Below are 14,415 nucleotides of genomic sequence, written 5' to 3' on the forward strand. Positions count from 1 at the left end.
GTTAAGGTAATTATTTAAATTCATTTCTTATAAATAATATGTAGCATTTTCTTATAATATGCTTTAAAAGCGTTTATACAATTATAATTTTTCTAGTGGTAATAGTTGTTGATACTGCCTTTAGGCAGTATCGTTTGAGAGTTCCCATTAATTGAAATAAATGATTAAATAAAGGCCCCTTTAGTGGCCTGTAAGTCGGGATCAGTATAAACTTTATATCAATTCTTCTTTCATTTTCGTTAAACTAACATGATTTCAACTGAAACAGAGGGCATGATCTCTCCCAATGATTTTAATATTTTTCTGCCACAATTTGGTGACAAGCTTGAAATATGCTATCTGGAGATCATATTAGTCCTTGAACTTCATGTTTTGTGCCTTTATTGTAAACTCCCTGTTTCCTTCTGTAGCAGTTCTTGAATCTCACTCCCTTCAATCATACTCTTGAATAGCTGCTTGGTTTTCTGCAGCTGATAATATATATACATGTAGTTTGTAGTCACAAGAGGAGACTTTTGCTATGGTTCATTTTTTGCTCATGTTGTGTTTCAAAAGCAAAGCAGATGATTTACATTCACTGATGGCACCATTTATCATTTCAATTTATTCTATGATATCTCTAAACAAAGTGTTACAATACAGCTCACTGTACCTGTCAAGCTCTAGTAGAAGCCTCAATGAACAGGATACATTCATAATATGCAGAATCTTTTCCCATATCAGATCAAAGGAAATAATGGAGCTTGGATGTTTCCCTCTTACACCTCCCCCCCATACAATTGAAATGATTGATGGATTGCTGTTTTTAAAGAAAGAAAATCAGATCCTGTAGATTTCATAATCTTGCTAGCAAAAAGACTAACAGCACAATAATACCCAATAAAATGAATCATAGTTAATCATTGATCTACTTTTGTGATATACCCACAGAGGTAAAATTCTGATGTAGATTATTTGATTCATATTGTAAATATTTGGGGAAGGATCCATTCATCACAATCCTTGCAATCCTAAACATATTTATACAGAAATAAATTTCCACTGAGTTAATGAGCCTTCTTTCAAAGGAAAAGTTTAAAATCTGACTTTTACTGTACTTTACACTGATGGTAGAAATTTAAACAAGTCACATATCAGAATTGTAGATTGTTATTATTATTATTTAAATGCATATGTTGTCTTCCAGAAAGATAAGTACATATTGTAATTATTGTTATGTTTAAACATCTGGTACTTGGATAATTGTTATAAATTGATCCTCTTCCTACATTATCTTACACTTTTTCAGAAGATGCCCTGATCCTCCAGTACAGATTTTGGACATATGTAGATAGAGTGGAATAAATTCTAACCAGTGACACAAACAAAAGAGAAGACAAAAAGAGATTACCTTTATTTAGATATATATTACCACTAGCACTCGTGGCATTTTAGCAGAGCTGAGCAACATTCAGCCCTCCAAATATTTTGACTTCACAATTCCTATTAACTCTCTTCACTGACCAAGCCTACTGATTATAACATAGCAATATGTAAAGCATCCTTTACAAAATATAGCCCCTAAAATGATGATCCTATAATCTGGTTTTCAATACCGGAGAAAATTAGTATGGAGGGAAAACAGGAGAAACAGAAAACAAGGGCCATCTAACTAACCTGACTAGTAGGAAATTTAAAAGACTTTTTAAAAGTACTTCTTCACACAGTACATAATTAGAAGTAGTCGTTCATTATCACCAGTCACTTAGTGACTGTTCTGTTACAACGGACTCCCCCATAAAAATTACAACCCGATTTTAAAGTTATGACAGTCACACACCCTGTGGTGACCCAATTAATGACCGCAACAACTTAACACCATAATTCCAGGCTCAATTATGGTTGTAAATTGAGGACTTAAGGGAGCATGGTGGCTCACAAGGTTAGAACACTGGGCTGATGATCGGCAGGCTTGTGTTCGAGACCCACGGCTGCTGTGGAGAAGGGTGAGCTCCCGTCACACACTCTAGCTTCTGCCAACTCAATGGTTCTAAAGTGGGCGACCACAAATAGATAAATGGGTACCACTTTGGTTGACAACTTCATGGGGATGCGAAAGGAGCCCCAACTGGGTGTCCCCAGGCAACAGTGATGTCATTGGCAAATCCTTTCACCATGGAAGCACTTCAGTGGATGGCTTTAAAAGTGAATTAGATGAATGAAGGACAAGTCTGTCAAAGGCTTCAAGTCTTGTGTCAGTGTTAATTCTGGTTTGGGGCTACTAAAAGCCAATGAAATGAGAGGAGAATGTTTCCATCTCTTACTTTCAAGCACCACAATAGCATCTGGTTGGCTATTGGGAGAAATAAAATGTTGAATTAAAATGGGCTTTGACCTGATTGAATTGGAGTATTCTTATGTTTTGGGGAAATTAGTATGTAGTTGTTTCAGCTTTATTTCAGCTTTAGGCTGTGTTGCAGGCTGAGAGTTTCCACATCTTAGGCCATGGCTTTTATAAACTAGGAGACAAAATATAAAAAGCCCTATAGATACAGAGTTCTGAAAGAAGTGGTGAAAAGATAAAATACTGCATCTGACAATATTTACTTCATCCGTCCACTATGTTTTTAAACTTCACAACAATCTCAGCTCTGAAAAGCACCAAGTGAGCTAACGCTGTAAAAGACTGTCTTTGGGTGATATGGCAGATCTGAAAAGATGATGGGTTTTCTCAAGCCAAGTACTTTGATCCCATGATCCCCCTCCCTTCTTGCCACTTCCCTGACAAGCTAAAGGCCAACAATGAAAAAATGAAAAATGCTTAAAAACTTGCTATTTGTATATGGTTTAATTCCAAATCAGGGCTGCAAAACTCTGGACACTCCTGAAACAAAAAATAAAGCTTTTAACTCTTTGCTCCCATTTGGTGGTGTTCTATATTTTTACAGCCCAAATGAAGTAGTTGTAATCATTGTTGAAACTTAGGAGTCTGGAACAACAGAGTAGATTTTGAACCCCAACAAAGGAAACTTATCTATGAAGAGTAACTATTGTTCTAAGTTTTTTTTTTTTAAAAAAAAAAAAAGCTAAGGAGATCAAAGTAGAAAGATGAAGAAAAGGCCTGCAGATTAAATATGGATTATGAAGCACTTTCCTTACAAAGAAAGAGACTAAAAGATTTGAAAAAAGGCAGTTAAAAGGGATTGGGTTATTACAGTATGATGAAAATATGTAAGGCTTGGTGTAGTAAAAGTGAATAAAAGAAATATGTTTATCATTGCTTGCATAAATAGAAATAGAGTCTTGGTCTGCCACATCTGCCAAGAAATGTGGTTGATATCAGTCCCATGAAAACTACTTCTTAATAGGACATGCCTGTGTATATAGGTGTGTGTGTGCGCACGAACATGCATGCCTTTGAATTAGGTTTTTTCTCTTGGTGTTTCCTGGTCAAGTCCCTGCAGTTTTTTTGACAAGGTTTTTCAGCAATTGCCTGCTTCCCAGGTTGAGAGAAAGTGACTGGCCCAAGGTCACCTAACTGGCTTTGTGCCTAACTGTGAATACCTTAACCACTACATCAAAGTAGCTCTCTTATATTATTGCCCTATTATTATATTATTATGCATTCTTATTTTACTGCATTTTATGTTATTGCACTATGAATGCAGAGAGGTATAGCTAATTATGGATAAATATATTTCATCCAATTATCTCATATTTGGGGTGGTTGTATGGGAAAGATTATATGTTTGGGGTCCTCTCAATGTAATTGTTAAATAAATACTATAGCCCAACAGATCTCATTGCAGTAGGCAAATGTATACAAAGCCTAGGATATTGTAATATTGTAATATTTTTCATCCTAGGGATACTTCGATTAGGCCATCTCTGAAAGAAATTGCTGAAAATTTATGCACATTTCATGATTAACTTGGCTTAGGTGAACTATTAGTCCTTCATTACTAGACCTAAGCATACTTAAGGAAACACCTAATTTCATACCAGTTGCCCTCATTTGCAAAATTATTATGGCTCTATAAGGCATGAATAGAAGATGTAATCAAGTTAGAATGACCCATGACCTCGATTCAAATGTTTGCATAAAAATGGAATGTTTTACACTTAGTAGAGGATATGTGTTTATTTATTAAATTTGTTTGCCGCCCATCTTGTCCAGATATATGTCATTCCTCTAATAAGGACTTGCATGCTTTTGAACTACTAGGTGGGCAGGCCCTGGGGCAAGGAAGAGGAGGCCACCCCATTACAGCAGCTTATCTACTAATATTGTATCAGAGCCATTTTCCACTTTATTGTAGGAATATGTGCTTGTCAAGTGTGCAGATGACATAGAGTTGGGAGGGATGACTATTAAATGAGAGAAGAGAAAATAAATCTTGTGCATGTCAGCAAATGAAAGGGCTACATATAGGATGGGGAAGATCTATTTTGGCACTAGTATAGGTGAAAGGCTCTGAATGCTAGATGACCAGACATTGAATGCGAGTCAACAGTGTGATGCACTGCTAAAAACAAATGCTATTTTGAAGTTTGTGAACAGGAGCATAGAATTCAGAAAAGGGCAATCCAAACGGTGAAGGATCTGAAATCAAAGAGATGATCGAAGGGAGGTTTTATTTTTTTAAAATTAGGAATTGATTCCTAAATCTGAATTGTAGTAGAAAATAGTTTTTCAACTGGCCCTCTAATCTCCCTTTCTCATTGCTGGGGCTGTACATTAAGCTAAACCAAGAATGTAAAAGCTGTACTCCCATGGACTGAGGGTGGCCTACAAGATGGAAACTAATCAAGGAGAGAAGCAGCCTAGAACTAAGGAGAAACTTCCTGACAGTTAGAACAATTAACCAGTGGAACAACCTGCCTCCAGAAGCAGTAAATGCTCCAACACTGGAAGTTTTTAAGAAGACATTGGACAGCCATTTGTCTGAAATGGTATAGGGTTTCCTGCCTGAGCAGGGAGTTGGACTAGATGACCTCCAAGGTCCCTTCCAACTTTTATTATTATGGATCATCGCACAGTCAGCCAGATGTTCAGACTGGATTTGGCATTTTGTCTACCTATCGAGTCCTTACCCAGGACCTGGGATAGGCAGATGTGGATGTTTGATGGTATTACAGATATCGTTGCAGGATGGAAGCAGTTCCTAGTAAGGCCGCCTTTTGCAATTGACTAATAGCGAATTTGTCAATGCCAATGGTGTTCAAGTGGTGCTCCAGTTGTTTTGGGATTGCACCCAAGGAGCCTATTACTATTGGTACTACCCTTGCTTGCTTTTGCCACAGTCTTTCTATTTCTATTTGTAGGTCTTTGTATTTTGTTATCTTCTCCAGTTCTTTCTCTTCTATTCTGCTATCTCCAGGCACTGCCACGTCCACTATCCAGACTTTTTTGTCTTTCTTATCGACAATTGTTAAGTCTGGGGTGTTATGTTGCAGGTGCTTGTCTGTTTGAATTCTGAAGTCCCAGAGCAGTTTAATTTTATCATTTTCTATGACTTTCTCTATTTTATGATCCCACCAGTTTTTGCTTACAGGCAAATGATATTTTTTGCAGATCTTCCAATGCACCATTGTTGCTACTTTGTCATGCCGCTACTTGTAGTCAGTCTGTGCAATCTTCTTGCAACAGCTTACCAGGTGGTCCACTGTTTCTTCAGCTTCTTTGCATAGGCGGCACTTACTGTTTGTTGCTATCTTCTCAATTTTGACTTTATAAGCATTTGTCCTTAAGGCTTGGTCTTGTGTAGCCAGAATTAGTCCCTCTGTCTCTTTCTTCAATTTTCCTGCTCTTAGCCATTGCCAGGTCTTGTTATTATCTGCTTTCCCAGCTATTTTTTTAATGTATTGGCCATGTAGTGCTTTGTCTTCCCATGCCTCTATTCTGTTCTTCATTTGGTCTTTCTTGTAGGCCAGTTTGGTCTCTCCAGTAGTTAGTAAGCCTTCCTGATATACTAATTTCAGTGCATCTTCATCATTGTTCTTCAGATATTCTTCCAAAGCCATTTTTTCTTCTTCAACCATCTGATGTACTTGTAGCATTCCACGCCCACCTATTTGCCTTGGTAGATAAAGTCTGTCAATGTCACTGCGTGGATGAAGGGCATGATTCATTGTCATTATTTTTCTGGTCTTCCTATCCATTGCTTTTAGTTCTGCTTGAGTCCAGTCCACTATTCCAGCTGTGTACCTAATGACTGGGATTGCCCAGGTGTTGATTGCCTTTATGGTATTTCCTCCATTGAGTTTGGACTTTAAGATCTTCTTCACTCTCTTGATGTATTCACCTCTAATCTTTTTCTTGACTTCAGTGTGCTTGATGTTATCAGCTTGAAGGATACCCAAGTATTTGTAGTACTCTTCCTCATCCAGACTCTTAATGTTATTTTCGTGGGGCATCTTGATTCTTCAGTTTTCACTATTTTTCCTTGTTTGATAGTAAGTGTGGCACATTTGTCCAAGCCAAACTCCATTACAATATCTTGGCTATATATACGGATAGTGTTGAGCAGCAATTCTATTTCAGATGATGTTTTCCCATACAGCTTCAGATCATCCATGTAAAGGAGATGGGATAGTCTGGTAGATGTTTTTGATGTTTGATAGCCATGTCCTGAGTTATTCAGTATTGTTGACAGAGGAAACAGTGCAATAACAAATAGTAATGGTGATAATGAATCTCCTTGAAATATTCCTCTCTTGATATTAACCTCTCCCAGCCTCTCACCATTGATCTGCAACTGTGTCTTCCATTGTGCCATCGATCTTTGCACAAATTTTGTGATGTTTCTACTGACTCCTGTTATTTCTAGGCACTTGATTATCCAATCATGTGGCAGAGAGTCAAATGCCTTTTTGTAGTCAATCCATGCCACATTCAGGTTGGTCTTCCTTCTCTTGCAGTTTTCCAAGATCATTTTGTCTATTAGGAGTTGATCTTTTGTTCCTCTGCTATTGGGGCGGTTTCCTTTCTGCTCAGGTGGAAAGAGATTGTTTTCAACTAGATGCTGTTGTACTGCATCAGCTACCACACCAGTTAGTAATTTGAAAGTTGTTGGTAAGCAGGTAATTGGCCTGTAGTTACCTGGTGTTGCCCCTTTTGCTGGATTTTTCATTATTAGGTAGGTTTTCCCAGTTGTTAGCCACTTTTCAATTTCTCCTCCTTGTAGTATATTGTTGAACTGCTTGGCAATGAGTGGGTGTATAACAGTTAGATGTTTCAACCAAAACCCATGCAGTTCATCTTCACCTGGTGCTGACCAATTTTTGATTTTCCTTGCTCTTTTTTCTACCATTTTTGTTGTTATTACTAGTTCTTTCATTTCAACTTCTGTTTTATTTGCATCCACCTCTTTTAACCAAGCCGCATCCTTGTTGTATTTCTTTGGGTTATCCCATATCTGCTTCCAGAACTGCACTGTTTCTTCCTTGTCAGGTACTGACTGATTCCTTGCAGTTTCTCCATTGATGGATTGGTAGAAACGTTTCTGATTGGATTGAAATTGGAGGTTCTGCCTATAGTTTGCAATTCGAGCTTCATATCTACTGATTTTCCTCGCTATAGCTGTTATTTGTTGCTTTATTATTTCCACTGCTTCCTTGATCTTCTTTGTTTCTAAGTGGTATTTCTTGATTAGGTATTCTTTGGTCTTCTTGTTCTTCAGCTTCTTTTCTTTCATCTGTTCTAGCTTGCTTGCATGTGATTTTAACTTGCTGATCTTATTTTCTAGTCTAACCTTCCATTTTTGTAGTGCACTGTTTGTTTGATTTTCTTCTTTGTTGATTTTGCATCCCAGGTATTCAGTTATAACTGCAACTGTGCTGTACATTAGTTGGTTTGTTTCTTGCAGTGAATTGGCTACTACTACTACTACTACTACTACTACTACTACTACTATTATTTAGTATTTTGTCATTCAACAAGCAACCTAAATATCTTGGCCATTTGGAAGCATGTTAGGGGCAGGATTAGGGGACAAAAGACATTTTATTCACCCCTTAAAATCTCACCCCCTGATTGGTTCCAGCCCCCCTGAACTTTTAGATTGCAGTTTCCAATATATTGACAACGGTCAATAGTCTGGTCTTCAATTAGCTAAGTTGTCTGCACCCCAAAACTAAGTTATTCTTCTGGTGTGGTTGTGGCTTATGCTTGATGGATTTATACAACCTTTAGAGCACTGAAAATCTTGATGTATGGTTTAAGTTTCTATGTGAAGCCAGTCATTATTGGCTTCCTTGATAAACTTGAATGTGAACCCAGTATGTGAATCTACTCTGTTGTTAAGTTTGTTGCGTGAGTGTGAGAGAGAGCACGATGTGTACAGTTCTGAATGGACAAGAATCCATGAGTTACATCCTGCATTACCAGCAAAAAGGGTCTATTATAGTCTGAATTATGTAAAGCTAAAATTTTAATGTGCTTTTTAGCAATGGCAAATTACAATGTTTTTCAATGTTAACTGTATCTATAAATAAGTTCCAGATAGTTTATCAGCCATCTCTCCCTCCCTCTCTCTCTCTCTCTCTCTCTGTGTGTGTGTGTGTGTGTGTGAGAGAGAGAGAGGGGGGGGGGGCAGGGGAGGATTCTTTTGTTTCCTCTAGAATTAGTTAGCAGATAATATATTACTGTGAGATTTCATGTAGTGAATGATTTGAGAGCAAAGGACCCAACAGCTTGAATTCCTCAACCTTTGTGATTTGGAGGGGGGGGGACCAGCAGGTGTCTGCTGAAGAGGCCAGCTAGAAACAACAATTACTTTCAAAAGTGACTTGTTTCTTTGATAGCCACTGACAATAGAAATATGTAAATGAGCAAATCTGAAGCAGACATAACTTCCCCTTTTGATTTTTGGCCAATGTTTTTAAAATAAGGGAACATTTTTCTTTTGTGTTTTGCTTAAATTGATAACAGAACCTTCCATAAATAGTTGTTTTTGAAAATATCGCTCAAAGAAAAAAAATTAATGTACCCTCTTTAAGTAAAATCTTTAGAAATATAATAGCTATGTTGTGAGAAATTATTATTAGGGGATTAAAGTTAGAGGGAATATAGTAATCAGAAGGGAAATGACATAGTAGTTAATGCTGGCTTTAAAAAAAAATAACATTTTTTTCTTGTTTCAGACAGAAAAATAGCAGTCCTCCTGCAAAACAGTGCTTTCTTGGAAAACAAACAAGCAAGGTACTGTGACATTCAGACTCTATAATGATACAAGATCCCTAAATCTAGTTCAGAAGCATGTTCACAGTTACCTGGCACAACTATCAGAATATGAAATCATTAGGGAATATTTCAAGTCTTGGAGACAAAGCTCTGCTTGCTAAGAACTTTTGTTCTGTAGAAAGACAGGGAGGTACAGTGAACAGCAGAATCAAAAGGCTGGAAATCTGCTGCTGTGAATAAACGTTAGCTGGTCCCTGAGGTGATTTGTCTGTGCACTTCACTTTCTACAGATGTGAGATCCTCTTTTTTTTTTCTTCCTCACAAGGACCTGAGGTTTTTTGGTAGCACTTTGATATCCTGTTTGAATTCAATATGTGAAATGGAGGAGTCGCTCCATGACTGGGAGCACAGCCGTCTTTGAAGTCTGATCCAATTTTTGCTGCTTACCATTTGATGTTGCAAGGATGAAATGAAGAAAATGTACAGTTTTTGCCAGTAGCTCTGCTGAGCATATGTAAGATTAAAAAAACAAAATCCCTTGGATGATGTACTTAGAAATGTTAAGCAGATTAATACCTTCCTATAGCTTTTTTTACTTCTAAAGATACAAATTAACTTTGAGCAAAAATCAGCATATATCATATGCCATTATTCACAGTTTTTCTGTGCCAGAGAGGGAAACAGGTAGTAGGAAAAAAGTAAAAGTCTCGTGATATAGTCACAAAACGCAACTGCCGAGGAAATTCACAAGGTTTGGCCCACTCATATATGGGCTCAACAGAACTGGATTGACTGGACAGAATAATAAGGTACTATTAACTAACCTCCCCTGGTTGAATCCCTCCAAATGTGATAATAAACTATCATGTGGGTTGAGAATTGTGGTTGAATACATCTGGAGGCATCAATTTAGGGAAGACTGTCTCCAATCTAGCACTGAAACTTGCCAGAGACCATCCAGAATATTAAATATAATACAGTTGTAAAATAGCGTGTGCATGTCTTGATGACTACCAAGTTTGATTGAAAAACAACTTATTTCTTTTCTTCCCTTTTCTTTTCTTTCAAGATTTTAGCTGAAACTTCAGCATCCCTGGCCATTCTGAGGCATTCAGACCAAGTGAAAGATTTGCAACCTTTCTGCCACCCCCATTTAGCTGCAGATCATCAGCTCCCTTGTCCACAAAGACCATTGGAAACTCAAGGTAGGACATCTATGGAAAGGCATACTTGTTAACATATACCTATTCCTATGTAAAAAAAACCAACCTTTACCATTCCCTAAAACAGTGGTTCTCAACCTGTGGGTCGGGACCCCATTTGGGGTCGAACGACCATTTCACGGGGGTTGCCAAACAACGCAGTCTGCCATTTTTTTCCCCCTTTTCCTTAGCTGTGCTACTCCCTTTTATTCTATTGGCTTTTGAAAGCGAATAGAATAGACTCTCTTGAATAGAGTCTAATTCTATTGGCTTTCAAAAGCCAATAGGAATTGTCCAGGCTGTCTCTGCCCTGCTGAGCCCACCAAAAGTCCCATTCTGCAAACGGTGCTGCACCAGTTGAGTAGTCCTCGACTTACGACTGGTTGAGTAGTCCTTGACTTACGACTGGTTGGGGGTCGCAGCATTAAAAAGGTTGAGAACGACTGCCCTAAAAGAACCAAAAACACATAGACATCAGATTCAGCAGAAGTCGAATAATCCTGTCAATCTTTTTCACCTTCATTTTAAGTAATACAGATTAATTGCAAAAGCAATCTACTCCATCTTTCCCTATTGCGTGCAGAGGCATTGTCTGCGGATGATGTAGCTATTATTCTTTTAAACAACACAGTAAATCTCCAGAAAGATTTTAGATATACCTTTTGGACTATCTGTACCTGTTCATTCTCACTTTTGCCTACATAAGATTTGCAGAATCAGATTCAGATCCTATAAGCCTATGTAAGAGAAATCTGGAAACAATTATATGAGGATGGTTGGCAGCTAAGATAAAATGATATTGAATCAAACAAGGTAGATAAACTATGTCTGCAAGCCCCTCTCCAAAAAAATTAGGGAGTGAAGCAAGGTCTGTATTTAAAAGAGTTAGTCCAATGGTTTGTGAAAAAAGAAGGAAGAGTAATGTGAAGGATTATATGGGCTTTGTACTGAAGAGCAGAGAAAGGATAAGTAAGGTTAGCTCTGGGCAGTTTTGTGTTGGTTGGGCTCCTTTCTCCAAGGCCGGTACCAATTGGAGTTAATAGGGAGTAAAAGACCCAGCTCACATTGTTTTATGGTGTGCCACAGGGCTCAGTACTCTCTCCACTCCTTTTTAACATCTATATGAAGCTGCTCATTGAGATAATCCTTCACCATGGGTTGAAGTATCACCAGTATACTGATGATACTCAGCTTTTTATCTCCACCCCTGGTGACACAAGTGATGCTGTTGCTGCTCTCTCACCATGCCTAGAGGCTATGGGAGCCTGGATGGGGGACAGCAGACTTCAATTGAACCTTGAAAAGACCGAATGGCTTCGAGTGCATGGAGCTTCAAGATCTGAGACTTTGACACTTGTGGTTGTTCCTGGATTTGCAACTCTTGCTCAAAGAGCAGGTGGCAGTTGCAGCTAGGAGAGCCTTCGTACAACTCTAGGTTGTGCACCAGTTGCAGCCTTTTCTGGATCAGATGTTGCTGTGCTCAGTCATTCAAGCCCTAGTCATCCCACAACTGGACTATTACAATATAGTTTACATGGGGATACCCTTAAAAAGGATTGAATGAGCCATGATGGCACAGTGATTAGAATGCAGTATTGCAGGCTAATTTTGCTGACTGCCAGCAGTTCGATTCTCATCGGCTCAAGTTTGACTCAGCCTTCTATCCTTCCAAGGTTGGTAATAGGAGGACCCAGATTGGAGGCAATATGCTAATTCTGTAAACCACTTAGAGAAGGCTGTAAAAGCACTATGAAGTGGTACATAAGTCTAAGTGCTATTGCTATTGCTATTTGGAAGCTAGAACTGGTACAGAGCGTGGCAACACAGGCAGTCTACTCTAGGGCCTGCCTCTAGAGTGACCCATGTTATATTGCTGTTCCACGAGCTGCACTGGCTGCCGTTTGCTTCTACATGCAATTTAAGGTGTTGGTTATCACCTTTTAAAGCCCTACATGAGGAACTCTCTCATCCCAATGGAACTGGCCTGCCCCACCCATGCCAGCAGAGGAGGCATAGTAGTTAATTTAAGACATACATGTGAGAAAGTTGTTTCTTGTTATTGGTAAATAATGGGAGTCAGAAATCCTTGCTCTAGTGCAGATGGCCCAGGGGCTTAGTAATAAATCCAGATCATTTCTTTTGTCCTGTCCATGATGACAATATTTTAATATGTCTGAAATATCAAATCTGTACCAGGAAGGGAACAATAGGTGAAAGCAATCTATCCAAAATAACATTTATATGCTGACACTTTACTGCAAAGTATGAATGTTTTATCCACCCAAGTAAGGCCTTGAGGATTATTACGTGTATTTGTATATTTGAAATATATAGTCCAGTAGACCAATTGAGTCTATAGGATGGAAAGTGCTTCTCTCTCAAAAGCTCTCTGCCTCCTGTTTTGGGATAGGCCAATTCAAGATGTGCATCCTGCATGCTGATTGGTTGATCCAACTTCCTCTTCTGTGCTTTGCTGTTTGAGTGCCCCCTAGCCAAACTGTTAAAATTCACAGACATATAAATGAAACAGTTATGCAACTGTCTATGAACTAAAGGTGCATATGTTCCTTCATGTGCAGTGCCGGAGAAACCTGCTCGACCCTTAAGTGACATAGGGCTCTTACAACCAGTACTGCCTTACTGACAGTTTTTAAAAGCAAGAATGCAAAACAAAGCAAGACAATTTTAACAGTCAAATTTCCTGGCTGGTTAAATAATTCAAATTAACATTATAGATTAGAATAACTTTCTAAATAAAAAAAATATTTCCTATACAATGAGATAAAAGGGTAGGATTATATGCTAAATTCATAATTTTTACAAATAAAAATGTTGAGCTTTAACATTATAGAAGCATAAATAAACAATTAGCACTATTTCCTGGCTAAAAATTTTACTTAACTCTACAGAATTAGTACACTTTTGAAATAGATACTCATTGTGCTTCATTTACCTGGATTCTTTCAGTCTTGGAAATTCCCCAACTTTAATTTGAGAATGATTTTAGTTCTCTAGGTTTTTTTCTGGCCTCATTTCACAATTGGAGCTCTGCCCCTAGTTTTATTTAGTAATATTTTTTTATTTTTATTCAGAAAATTAAAAGTCCCAAAAGAAAAAGAAAAAAATTACAAAAACAAAACTAGACAAAAATATTTTTAACAAGGGGATTAAAAAGGCAAAAACAAAACCTATATATACATATGTTGTTCCCCTAGCTGACTATTGATAAATTATATTACAACACTGACCGACTTCCTCCCCTTGAAAGGAACTGTTTGTCTTCACAATGTCTACAAAAAGAGATAAAACTCTCTGGTAAGCTTTTGAAAATAAATGCTCCTTAGCTTAAAAGTTTTGTCCAAAAACTTTAATGAATAATTTGATAGGTCAGCAATGGTTTTGAATAAATCCTAGGGCACAGTCAAAGGCAGAGAATAACAGCTAGACTTGATTTACATTCTAATGGACTGGAATCTGGTTTGGCACTTTCTGTAAAGAAAAAAGAGCCTGGTCTGAGATCTGGGTTTGGTGGAAAAGGTTGAAAGGGGCTTGAGTACAAGAAACTGAGAGATGATGAAATTGATGAGTAATGGACTGGATTTTATTGGCAAGATGGATCAACTTTGTAAAATGGATTCATTATATTTAACCAGACAACCACTAACAAGAGATGCTGTGTTTTGCTTACAGAGAGACATTCTGAACAATGGGTGCTGCAGAGATATTTACAACAGAGGTTTATGATTCGGGGAAGTGAGATGCAATTGTTGGAAAAGTTCTCTCAATTAAAATCTTAAGGAAAAATTTTATTATTAAGAATCAAACAAGGATACTTGATCCTGAATGGACCAGACTGCAGTGATTTGTTATATGTGTGTGTATGTGTGGAGAGAGGGAGGGAGGAAGGGAGAGAAGGGAGGGAGGGAGAGAGAGAGAGAGAGAAGACAGATGTGTAACAGATCAAATTGGTTCAGAACAGAACAAAAGAAAACAGAATAGAACAGAATAGAACTGGAAGGGACCTTGGGAGTCTTCTAGTCCAGCCCCCTG

General features: G+C 38.0%; 1 protein-coding gene across 1 annotated transcript in view; it reads left to right on the forward strand.

Moving 5' to 3' along the window:
• Nucleotides 1-14,415, forward strand: part of MYO3B (myosin IIIB) — a 176,315-nt gene that overhangs the window by 126,790 nt on the left and 35,110 nt on the right. Inside the window, exons 24-25 of the mRNA XM_039355285.1 lie at nucleotides 9,124-9,181; nucleotides 10,233-10,368. Of these exons, the coding sequence (XP_039211219.1) occupies nucleotides 9,124-9,181; nucleotides 10,233-10,368 (194 nt within the window). The remainder of the gene's footprint in view (nucleotides 1-9,123; nucleotides 9,182-10,232; nucleotides 10,369-14,415) is intronic.

This window comes from Crotalus tigris, unplaced genomic scaffold, assembly GCF_016545835.1.
Source record: "Crotalus tigris isolate CLP2741 ecotype Arizona unplaced genomic scaffold, ASM1654583v1 scf7180000018652.200882, whole genome shotgun sequence".
In the NCBI taxonomy this organism is placed as follows: Eukaryota; Metazoa; Chordata; class Lepidosauria; order Squamata; family Viperidae; genus Crotalus; species Crotalus tigris.